The following is a 25,182-nucleotide window of genomic DNA, read 5'->3' as shown; positions in this document are numbered from 1 at the left end:
GCACTCAGGGAAACTCACCCAATATTATTTTGCGGGCATTTCTTTTACAACACATTTTTGCCCATAACTCAGTCTGTGGTGGTCTTAGGGCAATGGGACCACCACCAAAACATTCAGAACTGTGTGTTCCTTCTATCCAGGTCATCTTGTGGGTCACACTAAGTTAGAGGGGGACCAAAAATCATACCCTTTTCCACCATTCAACGCATATTTAAACTCTCTTATAGCTGGAACTTTTGTTTTTACAGCTGAGAGGAGTTTGTGTAATAAGGGCCTTGTTTGCAATAATATTCTGACAGCCTTGCTCGGCCTGCAAATGTGTAATACACTATGCTCTCCAAAAGCTGAAGGATAATTGCCCCAAGGCACTACTAACTCAGTAGGCTCCACAGGGACATCTATCCACGACCAGTGGTACTGCAAATTCTGCTAATGCGCAAACACAGTTTATTTCTGATAAAGGTTTCATGTATGCTCAAACAGTTCATTTCTGATAAAGGGTTAATGTACAGCAAGGCTAAATATTTCAGCCATTTCATTGAGGGCCTGGTACTTCTCCCGCTGTTTCTGGGTTTAGGGGACATTCTGAGTTTCTGACGTCAGAAGTAGTTCTGGCAGCGTTCTGTGACACTACTCTGAATGATTTTGGCTCCACAGGGACATCTAGCCCCGGCCAGTGGTACTGTACCTTCTGCTGTTGACTCTACAGGGACATCTAGTAATAACTTGCAGCACTACACCCTTGTGCCATTCACTCCACAGTTAAATCATATTTAAAAGGCCTTCTAGGCCTGAAAATGTATAATACACTAGTCCCTCAAAGGGCGTATTACATGGTTATACTGCAATGTTCTCTATCATTCTTTTTTATGTGATTATGTCCTTTAGGGGCTGCATATATGGTTACATGACCATGTTTCTTCCAAATGCTATTTTTTTACTATGGTGCTCTTTAGGGGCTGTTCTGACCATTGCAGTCTAATACCAAGTGTATTTGGGAATGCACAAACACAGTTTATTTCTGATAAAGGTTTAATGTGCTGCATGGCTAAATATTTATAAGGCTCCACATGTAAGGTTGTCGTTATCATTTACAACGCCAACAGCTCTAACTCTCGCTGATGCGAGACCTATTGCATTGCAAATGGCTTGTCATAATTTCTAAAGGAAATGCTTTAGGTACTATATTTTTTATTACGCCAAGATGAAGGAAAGGAGGGCAGGGGTAACAAACCATCCATGCAGTATAGGCATGAGAGGCTGTGTCTTAAGTTCTTGATCCGACACGAACAGCGTTTTCAGGTATTTTTTTGAAGTTTTAAACGTACATCAATACAGCCACCACAACAGGACTTGCATCGCCTGCCGTTTCACCTCCAGCTCCCCTTGTTGCCTGGTTGCACTCAGTCCCTTTGATGTACCCAAGAATCCATTAGGTACATCACAGTTAAAGACACATCACAACACTGTGGCAGTATAACAGATGATTGAGGGGAGAAGGAGGTGGCAGTGGCAGTACAACCATACATGCCAACAGACCCGATTCAGGCAGGAGACTACTCATGTTTTAAAGCCCTGAAGGGCTTTGTTTTATCTGTCTCCTGCCTAAAATGTCCTCTTTTTAAACATATCAATGGGGAAAATCAATTCCCCGTGTTTTTTTCTTCAAAATCCCCTCTTGCCAAGCTTAAAATGTTGGCAAGTATGGTACATTGGATCGTGGAGGCTAGGAAGATTGGGGAATGGACATGGACTAGGATAACAGAGGGCAGGAAGGACATTGGCAGGGGCACAAAACTGGCCTTAAAGGGCAGGTGTCAGGAGTTTCAGTTACACAACACACCACACAGTGCATGCGGGACAGCAGTGTGGCACAACACACCATTGAAAGCAATAATGAGGGACCAGGGCCATGCACATGGACATCAGAGAGCAGACAGGAAAGAGGCAAGGACAGCAAGCTGACCATACCGGACAGACATGAGGGACAGTTGCAGCATAACGGACCGTAAAAGGCAGGAGGGAGGGGGCAGGTGCACAACAATGGAGCAGGCAGGGCAGGAGGTAAGGGACAGGGGTCTGCATGTGGAAAATAAGAAGGCAGGGGGAAAGAGGGCAGGAGCAGCAAACAGACTATGGAGGGCAGGCAGGATGGGTACTGGAAGCACAACACACCTTAGAGGGAAACAGTGAGACTATAGTGGCATACACACAAGACAACGAAGGGAAGGTGGAAGTTGTCAGGGGCAGCATGCTGACCACATAGGGCAGGTGGGAGGAACTGTGGCAACACAGCATACCATGCATAGCAAGTAGGAGGGCTAGTGGCAGCACAACGGCTATGGTGGGCAAGAGGGAGCAGGCAGGGACTTGCACAAAAGACCATGGAGGACAGAAGGGAGGGGTGGGGGCTGGACACAGACATGAGAGGGCAAGGGAAAGAACTTCACAACAGACCACCATTGCAGGCAGGAGGGGCAGCTGCAGCACAACAGAGCATGGGGGCAGATGGGAGTGGCAGGAAAATGGACAATGGAGGACAGAAGGTGGGAAGGGCAAGGGGCATGGAACTCAGAGAGGCAGGGCAGAGGAGACAGGGCCAGGCAGCAGTCATCTGACCATGCTAGGAAGGTGGGGGGGGGGGGAGGGGCAGCTCCACGGAACACTCAGTAGATAGGATAAGCAGTTCTATGGAACATGATGAGCAAAATGTTGGGAACAGGGGCATGCACACGGACATAAGAGGACAAGGGAAGGACGGTAGGGGCAACAAACTAAGCACAGAGGTTAAACGGGGGGCAATGATGGGGCAGAGAATTGGGCAACAAAGGTTAGGAGGAGTGAGCATGGACATCAAGCTAAATGGAGGGCAGTAGCAGCACACTGATCCAGGCTGGGCAGGAGGGAGGGGGCTGGTGCATGAACGCTGACAACAAAGGGTAGGAAGGAGGTGGATAGGACAACAAGCCTGTTCTGCTTTCCTTCTTATCTCGTAATCAGAGCTTACAGAGCATTTCAAGAATGCACTTCTGAGTTCAAAGAAGACTTTTATTGTTGTTAATTCTTCCCCACCTCAAGTTCGTAAGAGACAAATTAATAGTTTTCAAGCACACGTTCAATGAAGACAAAATATATTTGCAATGTACACAGCAGGTTATATGTATAAGATATTGAATGCAAAGCAAAACAAATACTTCACCGTGTGAGAAACTATTTACAGCTTCATCTTTCTGGGGTCTGCAAGTTGATGACTCCGGTCAACTGCGAGAAAGAGATTATCTACCCACACGGGAGACTGGCAACTGGCACCAAGTTCCAGCCTGAAGTCAAGCAGATTCGAATCTAATTCTCTGAAGCCCGTGTCATCCGTTACAAAAGTGTGCCCCCCTCCTCTCAGACTCGGGAAAACTACGCAAGCCTTTGGAGACTGGCCAGATCTCCTAGACTGCTCCTCTTCCCTGAGCAGAAAGGAACAACACCAAATGGACCCTCTCTTATCAGGTCTAGTCTGGTGTGAGGAAAACATCTTGGTTCATCTTGTGCAAAAACACAGCTTGGAAAAATACATCTTGGATTCTCAACTGCTATGTCTAACTCCACGTTAAAGGCAATAGGCAGCTAACCTAAATATCAAATGCAATGTCTAATGTCATGTCAAAGCTAATAGGCAGCTGAGCTGAATACAAAATGTAATGTCTAATATCATGTCAAAGCCAATAGGCAGCTAAGCTGGATACAGAATGTAATATCTAATAGCATGTCAAAGCCAATAGGCAGCTAGACTGAATACAGCATGTCAAAGCCAATAGGCAGAATACAGAATTTAATGGCTAATGCAATGTCAAAGCCAGTAGGCGGCTAAACTGGACAAAACATATAATGTGCTACTGGTGAACATTGAGCAACTAATATGCGCAGTGGTGAAACACAAAGTCATTGGTCAAACTTAATCAATAGCATCGCAAAGCCCCCCTTCCGTGCTTTGCAATTGGCATCTTACATAACCCTAGAAAATCACAGAGCAAAAAAAAAAACAAAAAAAAAAAAAGAGTTACAGGGACGGTATAGTTAGGTTCACATTTTACTTGCACACAACTATAGAAAATTCAGCTTTTAGAGGTGTCCGTGGACTGCAGCATCATCGCTGTAGAATCCATAGGATGTAGAGGCAACGTGAATGTGACTACTGTTGATGAGGAGGCTGCAGTCGACATGGAAATGGTAACTACCGTAGGCGTTGTCGTCGATGTGTGTGCTCTCAATGGTGACATCATAGACGATCTTGCCGTCGATTGTTGCGACAATGGTTTTTTGAATCTCTGTTTTACCTGTTGTGGCGACGTTGGGGGCTCAGATTTACACTGCTTCTGTGTTGCAGTTACAGAAGATGTCTTAGATTTTGTATATTTTGTAGAATGCATTTTGGGAGGGCTTTTAGTTTTCGAAGAGCTCTCTGAAGACTTTTTGACTGCTTTTTTAGAAGACCCCTCTGCGTCGTCCTCCATATGTCGGTTGACAAGGGCTTTGGTGAGTGGCCTAGAAGAGGAGGCACTATCATCCTCAGAAACCAGGCCAGCTCTTGTTTTCAACTTCTGTAGCCCCAGAAGAAGATGGCCCTCCGTTTCTTTCAAAGTTCTGGTAAACATGTACGACATACAGTGCAGTCTCTAGTTTTATGATTTGGACAGAGACAGTAGATGCAGTCATCATGAGGGTCATCAATATGCAGACTTGTTTTCCATACAGGTAGTGCACCGTCTGAATAGCCCCTTTTTCAGGTGTCTCTGACATCCTGGTCATTTTAAATCACCTGTTTAATTGACGTGGTAGTGTAATTGTCCAAAATCACCTCAGAGAGAATGTCTGTGAGAGAAAACTGGGCATAGCTTAGTAGAGACCCCCTTAGCACGACGTGCAGTGGAAAATCTGAGGGAAGAACGCTCACAGGAGGGTTCTAGAGGGTGGAGTGATCGGATTGGTGCATTCTAAAGTTTGGTCCTTTTGTCTAAAAGAACTGTGATATGTTACTAATCGGAGCAGCTTGTACATGTAATGTATTACTATGGTAGAGAATTATATATATATATTTTTTTTTTATAACACCAGGGACTCCCATCTGGACGACGTGGAAGGATTCAAGCATGCGAATCTATGAAAGTTCCAATACTGGAGTAACGAGTAGCCACATCTCATGCCCCAAGATAATTATAACTTGCGCCTTTGCCATGCACTGCTAATTACCCCAGACATTATGACACTCAAGACACCTTATATGACATCATTGATAATATCACTGCAACACACAGTAAAATTATCGATGAGAAAACTGCATGGTGGGGGCACGAGTTAGTAACCTTCGGGCATAGGTTATAGTTACCTGAAGTACCTCTAACTATAACAGCTGATTTTCTATGGTTTTATGTCCGTAAAATCTGAACCGAACTATTACGCCACTGTATCCTTCGGATTTTAGTGAATTTCTAAGGTTCTTTTAGATGCTAATTCCTAACACACAGAGCTGCAGCAGAAAAAATACACAAACAATCCACACATTTCACCAGATTCAGCATCTCTGGTGGGTCTTTCACTCAAATGCCAGCACAAAGCATTGTTAGAATACGTTTTATGGAAAGATGCTTTCATAGAAACCATAATCTCAGCACATAAAAAAAAGTCACAATTTGAGCACTGTGTGTCAAGTACCTTACAGTTTTTATAAGAGTAAACCCTTTTAATTTATCCAAAAAGTAAGTCTTTACTGGATAAAGTCCATTACTGCAACAAGTTTAGTCACTACCAAATTATTTCAAGTACAAGTTTATCTACTCAGAAGAACAAATGACTTCCCTTCGGAATACGTTTCTGGTGGACACTATCTAACAACATGTACCTCACCTTGTGAATACCCTAATGCAGAGCTCAAGAACTGATTAGATGAGATAGCATGCATATCTCAGGACTGGGACCTTTAAATGCATAGAAAAAGAGACCATTCTACAGAACAGGGTGGTGGGGGAGCGGTGAAGAACCTGCAGCTAGATAAGAGTATTCACAAGAAGAAATGGTTTCTTACCTGTAACTCCAGTTCTCTCGTAGGGGTATTTCCATGATAGTCATAAGCACTGAATAGTTCCGCGCGCCTGCGGGGACCCCGGAGCACTGTTGTGTAGTATATTCTTAAGTGCAATCATCAGCTCCTTGACAAAAAGGTCTGTGAAAAACACTTAAGAATAACAATGTGCAGCCTATGTGAACAGCTACACAGGCCAAATTGTTAGAAGAAAAAAACAGTTGTAGTGTAAATTTCACGTTTAAACCTCTATTTATTCTATAAATACATAAATAAATACATTCTCATATTTTATTTACACCTCTCATGAGAATAAAACAATGTAGGGCAGTGTAGCCCATAGGCTGCCATTATACAGAATGAAAATAGAGCTGTGCCTTTAAGAAAGTAAAGTCTTCCTGTTTCCCATCATGCACAGCAAAAGGCAGTTGCCTCAGTTCTTTTTTGGAGGCTATTAACCTGACATGAAGAAAAAACAAAACATTTGTTGGAGTACCAACCTCCATAATATTCATGTTCTATGTCAACTCCACCGGGGAGGAGGGAGGGTTGCTTATGACTATCATGGAAATACCCCTACGAGAGAACTGGAGTTACAGGTAAGAAACCATTTCTTCTCTCGTAGGGGATTTCCATGTATAGTCATAAGCACTGAATAGAGTAGCAAGCCCATCCCCATAACCGCGGTGGAGTAGATATAAGAATACTGAGAAAAACATGAATCATGCAAACAAATTCTTGAGCAAAGCCTGCCCAACCTGAGCATCTGCCCTAGCGTCTGTATCAAGGCAGTAATGCTTAGTAAAGGTATGGACCGACCTCCAAGTGGCAGCCTTGCATATTTCTGCCAAAGGGACATTTCTCATCAAGGCTACAGTAGCTGCTTTCCCTCTGGTAGAGTGGGCTTTTGGCCTACCACCAAGGGATTTGTTTGCTAACTGATAACATAACATTATACATGAAACAATCCACCTGGATAAAGATTGTTTAGATGTACCCAAACCTGTTCTGATTGGGCCATAGTTAATAAAAAGCTGTTGTGATTTTCGTAAGCTTTTTGTCCTGTCCAAGTAAAATTTCAATACTCTCTTTACATCCAGAGAGTGCAGAGTTCTCTCAGCAGGAGTAGCTGGATTCTGAAAGAAAGTCGGTAATGAAATTGTTTGGTTCACATGGAAGTCGGAGACTACCTTAGGTAAAAATGTTGGATGAGTTCTCATTACCACTTTTGCAGAATGAAAAACCGTGTAGGGTTCCTGAGCGCAAAGGGCCTGGATTTCGCTGACCCTACGCGCTGAAGTGATTGCCACCAGAAAAGCAGCTTTCCATGTGAGATGTTGCAGCGATGCCTTATGTATTGGCTCGAATGGCGGCAGCATCAGACGTGATAAGACAACGTTCAGTTCCCATGGAGGAGAAGGCTTTCTAATGGGGGGAAAAACCTTCTTTAAACCTTCTAGGAAATCCTTAATAATCGGAATCCGAAAAAAGGAAGTTTGTGAAGGACTCTTTCTGTATGCTGTGACAGCCGCCAAGTGAACTTTTATTGACGACAGTTGTAAGCCCGATTTTGCCAAACTTAACAAGTATGGCAGGATAGATTGTTCTCCACAGGAAACCGGGTCAATGTTGTTGTGTAAACACCAAATGCAGAATCTCTTCCACTTGCTTGCATAGGCTGATCGTGTGGAAGGGCGCTTTGCTTCCTTCAGAATTTCCATACAATCCTGAGGTAGGTTCAAGTGTCCATATTGCACTAGCTCAGGAGCCATGCTGCCAAACTCAACGATGAGGGGTTGGGATGAGATATCTGCCCTCTGAACTTCGTGAGAAGGTCCGGACGATATGGTAGCCTGATGTGTGGTTTGAGTGACCGGTGAAGAAGGTCTGGGAACCACCACTGGCGTGGCCACTCCGGAGCAATTAGGATCATTTTGGTCTGAACATTGGACAGCTTCTGGAGGACCGCCGGAATCAGGGGAAGCGGTGGAAAGGCGTAAAGAAATGCTCCTGACCAGCTTATCCACAGGGCTTTCCCCAGTGTCCCTGGATGGTAATATCTGGAGGCGAAGTTTTGGCATTTTTTGTTTTCTGGGGTTGCGAATAGGTCTGTAGAGGGGGTACCCCAGAGTGCGAAAATGGAATGAACGACGTCGTCGTGTAGTACCCATTCGTGGTTCTCGTCCATTACCCGACTGAGGGCATCCGCTTGAACATTCTGGATGCCGGGCAGGTGAGTTGCCACTAGTGACAGGTTCCTGGCTAGAAGCCAATGCCAGATTGTCTGAGCCTCTCTGGATAAAATTCTGGACCTGGTGCCTCCTTGTTTGTTCACGTAGTACATAGTGGCCACGTTGTCTGTCTGGAGAAGGAGAGTTTCCGTTCTCAGAGAGGGAAGGAAGGCTTTGAGCGCAAGGTGGACTGCGCGAAGTTCCAGCAGGTTGATGTGATAGAGACTCTCTCTCTGTGACCACTCGCCTTGGACTCGAAGATGTTCCATGTGCGCCCCCCATCCGATCAGTGACGCATCTGTTACGATGGTTTGAGATGGGGGCCGTTGTTGGAACGGAATCCCCACCAAGAGATTGCTGGGTAAACACCACCACTTGAGGGATTGTAGGGTGTGAGGAGAAAGAAGGACTTTGTTCTCCCAATCGTCCCTCAGTTGACACCACTGATCCTCCAGGTTTTCCTGCAATGGTCTCATATGGAGGCGAGCATTGGGAACCAGATGGATACAAGACGCCATCGAGCCCAGTAGAGAAGCTATTATTCTTGCAGTGGCTTGAGGTCTTTCCTGCAGTTGTTTGCACTTCTGGAGAATCGATAACCGTCGTTCCTCCGAAGGAAACACCTTTCCTAGCCTGGTATCTACAATGGCCCCTAAGTAATGCAACCTCTGAACAGGTGTTGCTGTAGATTTCAGGAGATTGACTTGAAGACCAAGTTTTTGCAGCAGTTGTAGAGTCCATTCGAAATGTTGCTGTGTCTCGAGACAACTGGAGGCCTTTATGAGCCAATCGTCTAGATAGGGGTAGACGAATATTCGCTGTTTCCTCAAGTGGGCGGCTACTACCGCCATGCATTTGGAAAAAGTTCTTGGCGCTGATTTTAGGCCGAAAGGTAGAACTGCAAATTGGTAATGGCGTTTTCCGACAGTGAACCTTAGGAATTTTCGATGTTTCTTGGTTACTGGGATGTGAAAGTAAGCGTCGCAAAGATCTATCGCACATAGCCAGTCGCCCTGACGTAGATGTGGATAAATTTGGTGTAAGGCTAACATCCTGAATTTTTCTTTGCGAATCCATTTGTTTGCTGTCCTCAGATCTAAGATGGGACGAAACTCTTGTTTGTCTTTTTTCGGTACAAGGAAATATCTCGAATAAATCCCCTTCCCTTGCTGGCTGATGGGAACGGGTTCTATGGCTCTTTTTTGCAATAGGATATTGACCTCTAACTGTAGAGCTTCGAGATGGCGGTTGGCTGTTTTGGGTGGAACAGATGGTGGAGGACTGGTGAATCTGAGAGCGTAACCATGTCTCACAATATTCAATACCCAGGCGTCTGTTGTGATGCGTAGCCACTCGTCCAGATGATTTGAGATACTTCCCCCTACCGGAGTGGATAACGGAGGAGGGGGAAGCAAAGATTCAGGGCTTAGACGTGGGAGCCTGTCGAGTTGCCTGAGTTTGAGGTGTTGAACGACCCCTTGTCGACCTTCGCTGAGTAGAGAAACCCCTTTGATACTGCTGTTGTTGCTGTTGCTGGGGGCGCGAAGACATCCAGTGTGGCGACTGATACCGGTGGGTGAAAAGTCGTCGTTGATATGGCCGGAAAACCTTTCTTTGTTCTTTCGGTCTTTCCATCCCTACCGCTTTCAAGGTATCTAGTTCAGCTTTCATTCTAGCCATCTCGTCATCGGCATGAGAACCGAACAAGGTGGAGCCCGAGAAAGGCAGGTTTTGTATTCTCTGCTGCGCTTCAGGTTTGAGTGATGTAAGTCTCAACCATGCATGCCTTCTGAGCGCTATCCCGTGTGCATAATTGTGTGCGGATAGCACCGAAGAGTCAGCTGCAGCACTTATAATTTGGTTAGACACCATGGATCCCTCACCCACGACCTCCAGGAAATCTTCCCTTTTATCCTTAGGAAGATGTTCCGCAAACTGTATTAAAGAGTCCCAGAGGGCACGATCGTACCGCCCTAATAACGCAGTAGCGCTGGCTGCCTTCATCGTGACGGCTGCAGTAGAGCATACTTTTCGTCCTGCAGCATCTATCTTTCTGCTCTCTTTATCTGGAGGTGAAGAAGAAGATGGTGAGGTTGAATGCAGTTTCTTTGCCGCTACTATGACCACCGAATCAGGAACTGGGTCCGACCTCAAGAATAGAGGATCTTGTTCTGGTGGACGATATTTTTTAATAAGTCTGGAAGGAGCAGACTTTGTTGCGGCCGGTGCAAGGAAAATATCCATTGCTGGTTCAAGGAGACCTGGAACCAGTGGAAGCAAAGGTCTGGAAGATGTCCTGTGATGCAAGGTCTCGAAGATCACTGACGTCGATGGGGCAGGTACCGCCAGCGGGATGTTCAGCTTGGTTGCCCCTCGTACTAAGACCTCCTGGAACGTATTCACATCATCTATGGGGGACACTCTCGGGGACGGTGAGTCCGATAGGGTTGGAGAGTAGTCCCGTGTAGACGAAGAAGAACGCCTGTGATGTGAATGCTGAGATCTCTGTGGGTCATGACGGTGTCGAGAGGAAGAAGAGCGTCTAGAGGAATGTCCCGAACGTCTTACAGACCGCGTTGGAGTCCTCAAAACAGACTCTACAGGCGGAGCCGGAAGAGGCGCCGTAGGTGTTACCGGCGTCTGTGGCAATGGTGATTGTCGAGGAGAGAGTTGTGGAGACGCTGGAAGGAGGATGATTGAAGCCGAGGATTCTGAGGTTGTATAAACCCTCCTAGGTCTTTTTGATTGTCTCGACGTCGACACACTCCTCGACGTCGAAGTACGGTGACGGCGAGTGTCCTTCGCCGTCGATTCTTCTCGCCGTTGAGAATCTCTCGACGACGACCCTCGACGTCGCCGTGATGACGGTGAACGTCTACGACGTCGAGCACCCCTCGACGTTGATCGATCTCGCCGTTTCGACGGCGAACCGGATTCAGATCTCCTCGACGTGGAACGTCCTCGCCGTGTCGACGGTGACCCAGATCTCGACGGCGAAAGTCCACGCCGTCTCGACGGCGAAATCGTCGTCGACGGCGAGCGATGTCTCTTTCTCGCCGGCGAACCACTCCTCGACGGCGAGCATGTTGGCGCCGTTCCTTGCCTCGACGTCGACGCCCTCGACGTCGTCGGAGACCTGTGCCGTTTTTGAGCCGGTCTGGTCGGAGTTATAGAGGAACCAGTGTGAGCCCTGGTAGAAGACTGACCTTCTCCTCGCTCTGTGGTAGAATGACCACTTTTCCTCCTGTCCTCTTTCGCCTGGAGTCGGATCTTCTCCCTGTCACGAAGGGTCCTTCTGGAGAAGGTTTTGCAGATGTCACACGACTCCGGTTTGTGGCTGGATGGAAGGCAAATTATGCAGACCCGATGTGGATCTGTTTTGGCCTTATTTCTGCCACAAGAAGGACATTTGTCAAACAGTGAAGGCATTTCTGAAGTAGAAAAACCTCAAAATTCTGTCAGAATCTAACAGAAAAAAGCAGAAAATTATCACTCAATGTTAAAAACGTCGAGTGAAAATGAAATTCAAAAGATTTTAAATGAATTTTTGTCACAAAAGGATTTTATGAGGTAGAGCTCAATGCTTCAGGGTCCTGTCAGAAAGGAGCCGGAAAAAAGAACTGAGGCAACTGCCTTTTGCTGTGCATGATGGGAAACAGGAAGACTTTACTTTCTTAAAGGCACAGCTCTATTTTCATTCTGTATAATGGCAGCCTATGGGCTACACTGCCCTACATTGTTTTATTCTCATGAGAGGTGTAAATAAAATATGAGAATGTATTTATTTATGTATTTATAGAATAAATAGAGGTTTAAACGTGAAATTTACACTACAACTGTTTTTTTCTTCTAACAATTTGGCCTGTGTAGCTGTTCACATAGGCTGCACATTGTTATTCTTAAGTGTTTTTCACAGACCTTTTTGTCAAGGAGCTGATGATTGCACTTAAGAATATACTACACAACAGTGCTCCGGGGTCCCCGCAGGCGCGCGGAACTATTCAGTGCTTATGACTATACATGGAAATCCCCTACGAGAGAAACAGCATTACCAAATGTAAGTAACTTTTTCTTCTGAAGGATAGTTCTAACTGCAGATTCCTCAACCTGTGAACAGATACTAAAGCTGGATCTCAAGGTGATAGGTAGATTGGCTAATACCAAAAGGTACTGTAGGACCAACTGAGAGAAATGCCCAGTCCAATGGACGTGACTGTCAAGGCAATAGTGGTCTATCCACCGTGATATGGTCTGCTTCTGCACTGCCTTGAGTGTGATTATGAAAACTCATCACAAAAGGTGGCTTAAACAAGGGCGGATAGTCCAGTAAATACAAAAAGCATAAAGAGCCAACGAATAACCTTTAATTGTGCCTACAGGAGGATCTTGCTGGGCTAAGGCCAACACAAAATGCAAGACACCCAACAGCTTTTCCTGAAATGGGCCCTTATTACGGAAACCTCACTAGGCCACAAACCTATCCCTTTGCTCAGTGAGACAGATTTTGAAGCTGCATGCCTGGCCGTCTGACTGACGGCAACAAATATGCGACAAAGTTTGAATGCAGTCATTCAACTGTTGCTTTGGAATCACCAAGCATGAAGGTGTAGACTGACCAGGCTCGGATGTAAAACCCTGCCCGATTCCTGTGACATAAGATCCACCCGAAGCGGAAGACTGATCGAAGGACCGATGCTCATCGTCAGAATTTCCAGGTACCATAATCTCTTGGCCCAATATGTAGCCACTAAAATTACTTAAGCCTGGACGTTCCTGATCTTCAGAACTCAGAATTCTGAAGCATAGAGAGGCAGAGGTGGGAGGGCATGAGTTTCATGGACCACTCTAAGTGAATACATCTCCGAGGGAGAGCCTTCTTGAGAACTCCAATGTGCAAACGTGCTCACACTGTGTGTACTCAAAGGTAACAAGGAGCTCAAACCAGGGTTCTACCAATTGCTGCAAGAAGGCCTGTGCCACCTCCAGGTGTAACTGCTATTTGTGATCTGCTAGGAGTTGACGGCTGAGTTCATCTGCCCCAGAGTTCAAAGATCCCACCAAGTGGCTCTGAAAGGAAAAATGCCCTCCACCCTGTCATGCTTGTTGCAATACCACATAGAAGTGGTGCGGTACATGAAGCCCTGCTCCAGTCTTCCTTTGATGGTCGAAAGGAGGGTTTTGAAAGCCAAGCAAATGGCTCACAACTCCAACAAGTTAATGTGGAGCCGGTTCTCCACCAGCTCGACATTAACTGAGATCCCACTTCAAAGTCTGCATGTGCTATCTGGTGCACTCGGGAAGTAGGATGCAGGAGGCCAGAACAGCAAGAAGTCCCAGAACCACTGTCACTGAAATCCAGGAACAAGGCTGAAATATTGGCATCATAGCCCATATATCTTGGATTTGTTGACTTCAAGGAAAGCCTTTAAACTGCACCTTATCCAGGGTTACTCAGATGAACGGCATCCTCTGAACTGGATTCAGGTGTGGCCTTCAGACATATGGAAAGAAGCCACATTTTCTTAGCGTCATACCTTTTAGACATTACCTTCTGGATTTAGATTCCAGAATGAGACATCCAAGTAATCAGGCTCTGTTGTGAGACAGCTATTATCTATATATCATGTTTCCCTTTTCATAAATTCTATATTATTCTAATAATGCTCCCTTTCTTTACTGGGATGAGCAAACAATTTTATTTAATGTTTAGGACAACAAAAGATCGCCCCATAATTGAGAAAGACAATTACATACTTGTTATACTAGATTTCTAGTGTGGTGATCTTATTGAAATCATAAACAACATGCCCACTTATGTGGTAATGTTCATAATACTTTACTCCAGAAAATGCAGCTTACTTCTGTCCCATAAAAATAAAATGAGACCAACTGCAAGCACAGGGCATTGTCGGACACAGGAAGTACTGCTTCCCTTAAAAAGGATGGTGAAATTTACAGGTTTGCACAACTGCTTATTAATTGGCTTCATTTAACTCTATTAAAGTTTGGTTTTCCATTCAAAAGGGAAAACCTAAAAAATAGCCACTTGCAATGTCATTAAAGTGCTAATATCTATTTGCTTTAAAGAAAACATGCAAAAAATAATTTATATGTTAATGTACCTGTGAGGCACATATTCTAAAGACAAAAATAAAAAAACAATTTCAGTAAGGATTGTAATTTAGCTAAGGGCTCCGAGATCCTGCACATGTACATGACAATACTATATTTACGAGGCGCAATAAAGATTCCATGAACAAGAAATGTAAGAGCTTCTAATTTCTTGATTGTTCTGAAAAAGAAAAGGTTAACATGGATACCAGAACCTAAACAAGGTCTCTGGTCAGTAAACAAAAAATATCTGTCAAGTAAGAAACACACAGTAGAGAAAGTAGACATGACTGCACACAGGAAACTATTCTCTTTTCTTTATCATATTTTCAATTTAATTTTTTCATTTTGTAAATGAAAGTACGTGCCTAGCATCTACGAAAAACACATTACACTACGGAAAGTACTATGCAGAGTAGTCTTCTCAATCCCTAACTGCCTGTAATGTGATGCAGCTAAAAACACCAGTTTTATTGGCTATCTCTACGCATGTGCTTTTGGCCTACATGTGTGCTTCTGCCACTTGTATTTATTATACCCTGTGTTCTTGTTTTGTGCAATATTAAAATGAGAAACTAGAAGGTTATTTTCAAACAAAGAAAATAAAGCCCAATCTTTAGTAGAAAGTTGTGCACTATAACAATCTGCACATTGTTCTGATCAACAACACGTTACTGATGGACCTGAGTACATCTATTAAGCCACAAACGAACACTTACTTTGTGAGGGCATGCTATCGTTCGTGGAGCATCATCTTCTTTAACTTTCCGTGGCTTCATTCTTAAAAAACACAAAGATATTAAATAAAGCTTACTTTCCTCCATCATTAATAAATGTTCCACGCCATGCCAATACTTTGTTTTCTTTTTTTTTTTACTTTGCTATGCCTTAGATTAAAAAAAAAAAAGGTAATGATAAAGCACATAAGTAAGTTTTTTAAAGTACTATTGCTCTATAATTTGTAATGGCAACTTCAAAACACCCAACAAAAAACTTTTAGCTGTGTTGTAGAAACTCCAAACTGGAAACAAGCATTGGTAAAGCCAACAGGTGTTGCCTTCGGTATCTATTCCAAGTGTAGAGGTGTGTTTTGGTGATGCTGTATAGCCTCAGAAAAGATGCAACAGGGGGTTGGAGGGGGGGGGGGGGGGGGGGGGGGGGGGAAGAGTGCAATGATACAGAGGGTGTGTGTCATTTTAAATGTGCATGTATTTGTGTTTCACATGTGTGTCTACAAACTGTTTTTTCACTTTTTTTATTTAAAGCACAAGCAGCAATTTGCCAGCTGGTCCTTAAAAATAAATATTACTTCAAAAAAATAAAAAAAAATAAAGGACAGCTGGGTGTGGCAACAGGGGAAGGGAAAAGTACTCCATAAGAGAAGGCAACGCAGGGGGAGGAGCAAATATGTGAGACAGCAACATGGAGCTCACTGAAGGGGGACTTTGGTCGAGAGAGAGAAAAAGAAAGAGAGAGAGAAAAAGAAAGAGATAGAGAGAGAAAGAGCGAGCTATGAGAGCTTGAACCATGAATGAGACGGCAACATAGAGCAGGAGCAGACATCTGGCCAGGGATGAAATACATAAGGTAGAGAGCTAGAAAACACATGCACTCCCTTGGGGCACTTAAGCAAAAAGAAAAAAAGTATTTCTCTACAAGCAATCAGTGGTAGGATACCAGTCAGCCAATCCAAAGGATGGTAAAAAGATTATGGTCCTGGGGAGGGATAAACACAAGGTGGAATAAGACACACAAGGAAAGCTATCAAATATGAAGAAAGCAAATGAGTGAAAGCCATTGGTAAGCAGTGCGTGGGCTTTAAGCCCACTGCAGTCTCTAGGTAAGGTGAAACCTAAATAGAGGCACCACTACCAAGAAACTGAAAAATATTTATTATACAGTAGAAATCTGAGCAGATATTAGCATACATATGATCACAAACACCCTCAAGATGAACAAGCATTTGCAATGCAATAGGTCTCACCTTTGCCCGAGTTAGAGCTATTGGCGTTGTAAATGCATAACTGGCCTTTTCTTGCCACCTAAATTGATCCACACTGCAGCATAATTTTGTCGTCTCTGCCTCATAATTCCAGTGGCCCTGCATATAACTAAAGCACTTCCTCCTCTATCGGCAGCACAAAATGAAAATATTGTCATTATTTATTACAATTTTTTTATCTTATTATTTTGGGGTCCCCTTCCCCAACCTTCGATAGGGACCAGGACATGACCTAGACAGAAAGAGGGCATCGTGCTGACCATTTTAATGGTGGTCCTACTGTCCTAGGACCACCATACAGCGAGTTAATGGCAAAAAAGGATTTGTAAAAGAAATGCCCCACAAAGCATTATGAGGTGAGTTTCCCAAATGCAGTCAATATTTTAGTATTGGCTCTCCAGCTGTGCCGGGAGAGCCGCTTTGAGGATTTCTGTGTTTTTTTCTGAATTAAATGCTCCAGTTTGTATATTTTTCAACTGCTAAACTTGTTAAGTGGTACTCATGTAAAGTACTCCTCAGATCAAGGTTGCACTTTATGAAACATCACGTAGTCATGTAAAGCGCTCCTCTGATCGAGTTTGAGCTATATGAAACTTAAAAAAAAAAAAAAATTAAAAAGAACCCCCCCCCCACCCCCCTTTGCAGCCTCCCTGCGCAGACACCACAAAGAAACAGCAGCACGCTCAAAACAAGAAAGAGGAAGAAACAACATACAGCCACACAGCGCAAAGAAAACAGCAGTGCGCCACATTAAGGTACATGGCCGATCGTGCAATAATCCATGTAACGGGGTCAGTCTCCAAGGTGGTAACAAAGCAGCTTCAAGGCGAGACAAACAAAGCATTTACCTATGAAATAGAGGGAATTTTGAAAGGCAGGCCAAAGAACGAACGGAAGTGATGGGCGTGTTGCAAGCCCAAAGATGTAGATTACAGCATATTGAGAGACAGCGCTTGAGCGCTGCCTAGGCTCGACCTAAAAATCATTAAAGAGCCAGGAGCAAAGTAAACATTTTTGTGGCTGAATTCAGACAGAAGTCATGAACGTGTATGAGGTGTGATACCCTGCCGTCAACTGTTTATCAAAAAAGTTTCAGATGATGAACTAGATTAAGCATGTTGAAGAAACCAATTACCTCCCTGTAAACAACTGCTTCCATTTGCAGGGCATAATAGGAAGAACACAAGATAAAGCACAACGTAGAAAAGATAAAGAGTAACAAACCTCTATAAGCACTCAGAGCAGCGACATAAGACAGCGTTAAGCACAAAAAGTAACAATGGCTAAGTAACTTTTAAATCTGCAGGAAGCATTGTTAAAGAAGCAAATCTCTTGAGACTCTACGTGGAGATCCTAACAGAGGTGGGTCTGAGGAACAAACCTAAAGAGAAGCAGAAAGGAGAATTTGCAATGCAATGGGTCTCGTGTTTGCTCGAGTTAGAGCTATTGGCATTGTAAAATCCTAACTGGACGTTTCTTGCCACACAAATTGGAAATGAAAAGTAAAACAGCTGACATAAGCGAGGTGATTACAAATCTAAATTTGCGAACGTGGCATTCGCCCATCATTACCGTTTTAACCAAGTGACCCTGAAGCATTGAGCTCTTCACACAGTAGAGCAACAAATGCCAACAGTGTACTGTGCCAGGAAAGCTATAACAACTGGTAAAGCCACCTGTTCCGTTGTACAGTGTGGCTAGAATGGCACACGCAACATCAGCATTTGAATGCTATTTTTGAGGAGAGGGGCTCAGATATTGAATTCCCTACAGATTACAGACTGTGATTACTTTGTGCCAGAAGCACAAAACAAACAAAGACAAACAACTGCAACCTAATTAACATAAGCGAGGCAATTGTCAGCTGGTATTTTACAGTGCCATGGGCAGTGCAAGAGAACGTTTCACAAACTCAATTGTAGGAGATGGGAGACCCAACTTAATGAAACACATGATTTTCAATCGAGAGACCGAATGTCGGAATGAAAAATCTTGCAAGCCCTCACATTTCAACAACGCTCTAGTGAAGTTAACAATAGCAGAGCAGCCTGAGAAGATTTACAGCCCCCCAAAAGGAGATAAGCAATGCCCTGTGTGCAATCTCCTGAGTGCTGGAAGGGAGAGACCCTAGACGAGAGACTCCAGATCCAAGGCCAAGCAAGTTTCACATCATTGATTCTAGGTTAAGCTACATTCTACCAGAAAGGGCATATTGTGGCTTTCGTGAGCTAAACCACCGGGTACTTCTTTGGTAAAATAAACTTATTTTAGGAGCTAGAGGTAAACGAGGACAGTACTGGAATAAACTCAAAACAAATGCCAGTGACATGAGAGGAATGGAATGCTGCAATAAAAGGCAGGCAGCTACCAGAATAAAACACCCACAGTGAAAGGGGAGCACCAAAGAAATAACAAAAATAGTCCGGAACAGCAACAGATAAAGAAACCAAAGTGGAATAATACAGTAGTTGGTCACTGCTCTGAAACAGAAAAAGGAGGGAGAAAAAGGCAGAATGGACCACTAGTGAGCAAGAATTTTTAAAGGACACTGCAACCAAAAAATGAAAATCGCTTTAATCATAAGACGTATACTGCAAATATACACAAGTTCGAACACTTACGCCCAAGGTAAAAATGGCTACCAAATAGACTGCAGAAATAATGAACTACCAAGTCTGGCTTCATTTAGAATACAACGCGAAACATACAGTTTGGTTGAGGAACGAACTTGAGCTCCAGTCCCTTGCTGACAAATGACCGGTATCTCCACTGTGACTAGAAGGACCAAAGACAACACACTTCCCCTCTTGCAGTAAGTCTGGATGCTTTCTGGGAAATATTTATTTGCAAACTTGTATCAGAACCTAACGCAGAGGCAATTCACAAGGAGATGATTGATTCTGAAATTTCGCATTGTAAACTTCCTCTTTAATCCAACAGATATTTTCTAGGTCTTTCTTGAGGGAAGCAGATAATTTAGTATCAAGCCAGTGCAATGATTCATCTTGTTTGAAAGGGAAAGTAGTAGCATATGAAGGCTCCTTGTGAAATCTAGACACCACATTTGGCATGAAAGAGGTTCCAATGTACATAACGTGCACACACTGAAATGAGCAAGGGTCTGCACACAAAAAAGTAGAACTCGCTATCTCCTCTGTCTGAAAATAGGACCACTATAAACAGCCTTCAATATTAGCAGCTTCTGAGAGCAGTAATGGGCAGACTTTAATGGAGCCACCTGATAACAGAAAAATAAAGTTCCAATCTAGGCATAAAAGTACTCTGAAGGACCAGCCGAAAGAAGAGAAACAGATGGAAAAAGAAACCTGGTCTGTTGTAATCTGGACAATTTACAATTGAGTTAAATGTGCCACGAAATATATATATCACTGTCGCACAGCAGCACTTTATTATGGTTTACTGATATGCTGAGGACTCCCAACCTGGAGGGGAATGATTCAAACATGTAAATCTATCAGTAGCCCAGTGCTGGAGAATGGTAGCAACAATAATCAGCTGTGGTATGCAAATATATCAAAAGTTGCAGCTTCATAAATATCACAAACTTTACCTCTTGTTGAATAAACCCTAGATTTACACAGAATAGCCCACTAGCTGCAACACAGGGCACCATCCACCTAGCAAGGTACTGCTTCGAGAGTTTATGAAGTGAACTCACACTACAAATTATTAGATAGGGAGAGGATAAGGAAATGCTACTTACTTGTAAATCCAGTTCTCACTGCAGGAATCCTCCGTTCCATAGTATAGTATAACATTTTCACTGGAGATTGACATTTCAAAGTAAGCCCTTTATATGCCACCTCCGTAAAGTTAAGTACGAAGGCTTTTGCAGAGCTTTTCCTCACTGGAATAGCCAATTTAGGTAAATGTATAAAAATGGGACATTGTAGCATGAGCTAAAAACTCTTAACTTCAGAGGATAGAAAAAAAAAAATAAGCAACCCTAAGTTTCAGTTGAGAAAATCGAAGAAAAAGAATACATGCTAAGCTAGAGCAAACTAGTTTAAAAAGAAGACACTGCTTGTGTAAGGGCTCAGCAGCTCCACTCTCCCAGAACGCACTTTACTAGCAGTTTGCCTCGCAGCCCAAGTTCTTTTTTTCATGGTGGCTGGATCCTAGCCCACATTAGGGAGATTTCCTCTTGGTTTAGTCAGATGTTTTTTTTCGTTAAAACTGCTATTTCTCTATTTTGATATCTTTAAAGACCCATCAGCAATCCCATCTACTTTCCCACAGTTTTTTATCTTGCAATGCCTTCACTTTTTGTGAAGTTCACTTTCTGTTGGATGAAGAGGGCTAGAAAATTAGTTACTTACCTGTAACTGCAGTTCTCCAGTATTGGTATCTTTAACCCCTTCTGTGCCCAGGACGTAATGGTTACGTCCTGAGGCACAGTGCTGCTGTGCCCAGGACGTAACCATTACGTCCTGTGCACAGAGCCCAGAGGGAGCGCTCTCGCTCCCTCTGTGGGGTTCCCCCCCACCCCCCCAAGTCAGGGATGGAAGGGGAAGCCCTTCCCCTCCCACCCCCGACCCCCCCAACCCCCCCTGTGACGTCAGCGCGCGAGCGCGCGCTGATTAGTCACAGGGTCTCCCCCATCGCGCTGGAAGCAGAGCTTCCAGCGCGATTGAAAAAGAAATGCTTTTGCATTTCTTTTTCAATCCCATGGGGGAGGCCCCGAGAGGCTTCAAAGGGAAGGAAATGTATTTCCTTCCCTTTGAAGTCTCTCACAGGTTTCAAAAGCCGGATTGCTTGCAATCCGGCTTTTGAAACCCCACTAGACACCAGGGATTTTTTTTTTTCTTGAAATTGGCAAAAGGGAGCGACCCCTTGGGCAAGGGTCGCTCCCAGGGGGGCATTTTTTTAGGAAGGCCTTTTCTGCCCCCCCTGGGGGCAGATTGGCCTATTATTAGGCCGATCTGCCCCCAGGGGGGGCAGAAACCTCTAGGCACCAGGGACCAATTATTATTTTTTTTTTTTTTTTTTTGATGAATTCTTTTTTTTTAGGTGGGGAGCGATCCCTTAGGCAAGGGTCGCTCCCCTACGGGGCAATATATATTTAGGCCATTTCTGCCCCCCTTGGGGGCAGATTGGCCTATTTTGATAAGGCCAATCTGCCCCCAAGGGGGGCAGAAACCATTAGACACCAGGGAGTTTGTTTTTGCGCGCGAATGTCACGCAACAAAGCGACCCCTTTGGCAAGGGTCGCTCCCAGGGGGGGCAATTTTTTGGGAAGGCCTTTTCTGCCCCCAGGGGGGGAAGAAACCTCTAGGCGCCAGGGCAATTTTTTTTTTTGTGTGGTTTTTTTTTTTCTATTTTTTTTTTTTTTTTTTTTAGAGATGGGGAGCGACCCATCAGGCAAGGGTCGCTCCCCTGGGGGAGCAAATTGTATTTAGACCATTTCTGCCCCCCTGGGGGCAGATTGGCCAATTTTAGGTCAATCTGCCCCCAAGGGGGCAGAAACCACTAGGCACCGGGGATTTGTTTTTTGGCGCCAATGTCACGCAGGGGGAGCGACCCCGTAGGCAAGGGTCGCTCCCGGGGGGGGGGTGGGGTGGGTGTGTTGGGGGGGCAAATTTATTTTAGGCCATTTCTGCCCCCCCGGGGGACAGATCGGCCTATTATTAGGCCGAACTGCCCCCGGGGGGGGGGGGGGGGCAGAACACTCTAGGCGCCAGGGCAATTTTTTTTTTGTGTTTTTTTTTTTTTTGGTTCTTTTTTTTAGAGATGGGGAGCGACCCATCAGGCAAGGGTCGCTCCCCTGGGGGGGGGGGGGGGGCAAATTGTATTTAGACCATTTCTGCCCCCGTGGGGGCAGATTGGCCAATTTTAGGTCAATCTGCCCCCAAGGGGGCAGAAACCACTAGGCGCCGGGGATTTGTTTTTTGGCGCCAATGTCACGCAGGGGGAGCGACCCCGTAGGCAAGGGGGGGTGGGTGTTGGGGGGGCAAATTTATTTTAGGCCATTTCTGCCCCCCCGGGGGGCAGATCGGCCTATTATTAGGCCGATCTGCCCCCGGGGGGGGGGGGGGGGGGGCAGAAACCTCTAGGCGCCAGGGGAATTTTTCTTTGTTTTCTTTTTTTTTTTCTTTGTTTTTTTTTTTTAGAGATGGGGAGCGACCCATCAGGCAAAAGTCGCTCCCCTGGGGGACAAATTGTATTTAGGCCATTTCTGCCCCCCTTGGGGGCAGATTGGCTGAGTTTAGGTCAACCTGCCCCCAAGGGGGCAGAAACCACTAGGCACCGGGGATTTGTTTTTTGGTGCCAATGTCACGCAGGGGGAGCGACCCCGTAGGCAAGGGTCGCTCCCGGCGGGGGGGCAAATTTATTTTAGGGCATTTCTGCCCCCCCCCCCCCTGGGGCCGGCTGAGCTACAGGCCAAACACCACAGGTAGGCACCTTGCAAAAAACACCTCTGTTTTCTGTGAAAAAATATGTTGTGTCCACGTTGTGTTTTGGGCCATTTCCTTTTGTGGGCGCTAGGCCTACCCACAGAAGTGATGTACCATTTTTATCGAGAGACTTAGGGGAACGCTGGGTGGAAGGAAATTTGTGGCTCCTCTCAGATTCCAGAACTTTCTGTCACCGAAATGAGAGGAAAAAGTGTTTTTTGGGCCAAATTTTGATGTTTGCAAAGGATTCTGGGTAACATAACCTGGTCAGAGCCCCGCAAGTCACCCCATCTTGGATTCCCCTGGGTTTCTAGTTTTCAAAAATGCACTGGTTTGCTAGGTTTCCTCAGGTGTCGGCTGAGCTACAGGCCAAAATCCACAGGTAGGCACTGCTTTTTATAAAAAAATGTGATGTGTCCACGTTGTGTTTTGGGCCCTTTCCTTTCGTGGGCGCTAGTCCTACCCACACAAGTGAGGTATCATTTTTATCGGGAGACTTGGGGGAACGCTGGGTAGAAGGAAATTTGTGGCTCCTCTCAGATTCCAGAACTTTCTGCCACAGAAATGTGAGTAACGTGTATTTTTAGCCAAATTTTGAGGTTTGCAAAGGATTCTGGGTAACAGAACCTGGTCCGAGCCCCGCAAGTCACCCCTCCTTGGATTCCCCTAGGTCTCTAGTTTTCAGAAATGCACAGGTTTGGTAGGTTTCCCTAGGTGCCGGCTGAGCTAGAGGCCAAAATCTACAGGTAGGCACTTCGCAAAAAACACCTCTGTTTTTTTCCAAAATTTAGGATGTGTCCACGTTGCGCTTTGGGGCATATCCTGTCGCGGGCGCTAGGCCTACCCACACAAGTGAGGTATCATTTTTATCGGGAGACGTGGGGGAACGCTGGGTGGAAGGAAATTTGTGGCTCCTCTCAGATTCCAGAACTTTCTGCCACAGAAATGTGAGGAACATGTGTTTTTTTAGCCAAATTTTGAGATTTGCAAAGGATTCTGGGTAACAGAACCTGGTCCGAGCCCCGCAAGTCACCCCTCCTTGGATTCCCCTAGGTCTCTAGTTTTCAGAAATGCACAGGTTTGGTAGGTTTCCCTAGGTGGCGGCTGAGCTAGAGGCCAAAATCTACAGGTAGTCACTTTGCTAAAAACAGCTCTTTTTTCTGTGATATGTCCACGTTGTGTTTTGGGGCATATCCTGTCGCGGGCGCTAGGCCTACCCACACAAGTGAGGTATCATTTTTATCGGGAGACGTGGGGGGAACGCTGGGTGGAAGGAAATTTGTGGCTCCTCTCAGATTCCAGAACTTTCTGCCACAGAAATGTGAGGAACATGTGTTTTTTTAGCCAAATTTTGAGGTTTGCAAAGGATTCTGGGTAACAGAACCCGGTCCGAGCCCCGCAAGTCACCCCTCCTTGGATTCCCCTAGGTCTCTAGTTTTCAGAAATGCACATGTTTGGTAGGTTTCCCTAGGTGGCGGCTGAGCTAGAGGCCAAAATCTACAGGTAGTCACTTTGCTAAAAACAGCTCTGTTTTCTGTGATATGTCCACGTTGTGTTTTGGGGCATATCCTGTCGCGGGCGCTAGGCCTACCCACACAAGTGAGGTATCATTTTTATCGGGAGACGTGGGGGAACGCTGGGTGGAAGGAAATTTGTGGCTCCTCTCAGATTCCAGAACTTTCTGCCACAGAAATGTGAGGAACATGTGTTTTTTTTAGCCAAATTTTGAGGTTTGCAAAGGATTCTGGGTAACAGAACCCGGTCCGAGCCCCGCAAGTCACCCCTCCTTGGATTCCCCTAGGTCTCTAGTTTTCAGAAATGCACAGGTTTGGTAGGTTTCCCTAGGTGGCGGCTGAGCTAGAGGCCAAAATCTACAGGTAGTCACTTTGCTAAAAACAGCTCTGTTTTCTGTGATATGTCCACGTTGTGTTTTGGGGCATATCCTGTCGCGGGCGCTAGGCCTACCCACACAAGTGAGGTATCATTTTTATCGGGAGACGTGGGGGAACGCTGGGTGGAAGGAAATTTGTGGCTCCTCTCAGATTCCAGAACTTTCTGCCACAGAAATGTGAGGAACATGTGTTTTTTTAGCCAAATTTTGAGATTTGCAAAGGATTCTGGGTAACAGAACCTGGTCCGAGCCCCGCAAGTCACCCCTCCTTGGATTCCCCTAGGTCTCTAGTTTTCAGAAATGCACAGGTTTGGTAGGTTTCCCTAGGTGGCGGCTGAGCTAGAGGCCAAAATCTACAGGTAGTCACTTTGCTAAAAACAGCTCTGTTTTCTGTGATATGTCCACGTTGTGTTTTGGGGCATATCCTGTCGCGGGCGCTAGGCCTACCCACACAAGTGAGG

The 25,182-nt window shown here is 45.1% G+C and overlaps 1 protein-coding gene across 1 annotated transcript in view; it reads right to left on the bottom strand.

Moving 5' to 3' along the window:
* Positions 1–25,182, bottom strand: part of YY1 (YY1 transcription factor) — a 200,717-nt gene that overhangs the window by 68,578 nt on the left and 106,957 nt on the right. Inside the window, exon 3 of the mRNA XM_069208324.1 lies at positions 15,132–15,192. Within this exon, the coding sequence (XP_069064425.1) occupies positions 15,132–15,192 (61 nt within the window). The remainder of the gene's footprint in view (positions 1–15,131; positions 15,193–25,182) is intronic.

The sequence above is a fragment of the Pleurodeles waltl genome, chromosome 9, assembly GCF_031143425.1.
Source record: "Pleurodeles waltl isolate 20211129_DDA chromosome 9, aPleWal1.hap1.20221129, whole genome shotgun sequence".
Taxonomy (NCBI): domain Eukaryota; kingdom Metazoa; phylum Chordata; class Amphibia; order Caudata; family Salamandridae; genus Pleurodeles; species Pleurodeles waltl.
Note: the sequence above shows the minus strand (reverse complement) of the source record. Positions and strands in the feature narration are given on the sequence as shown.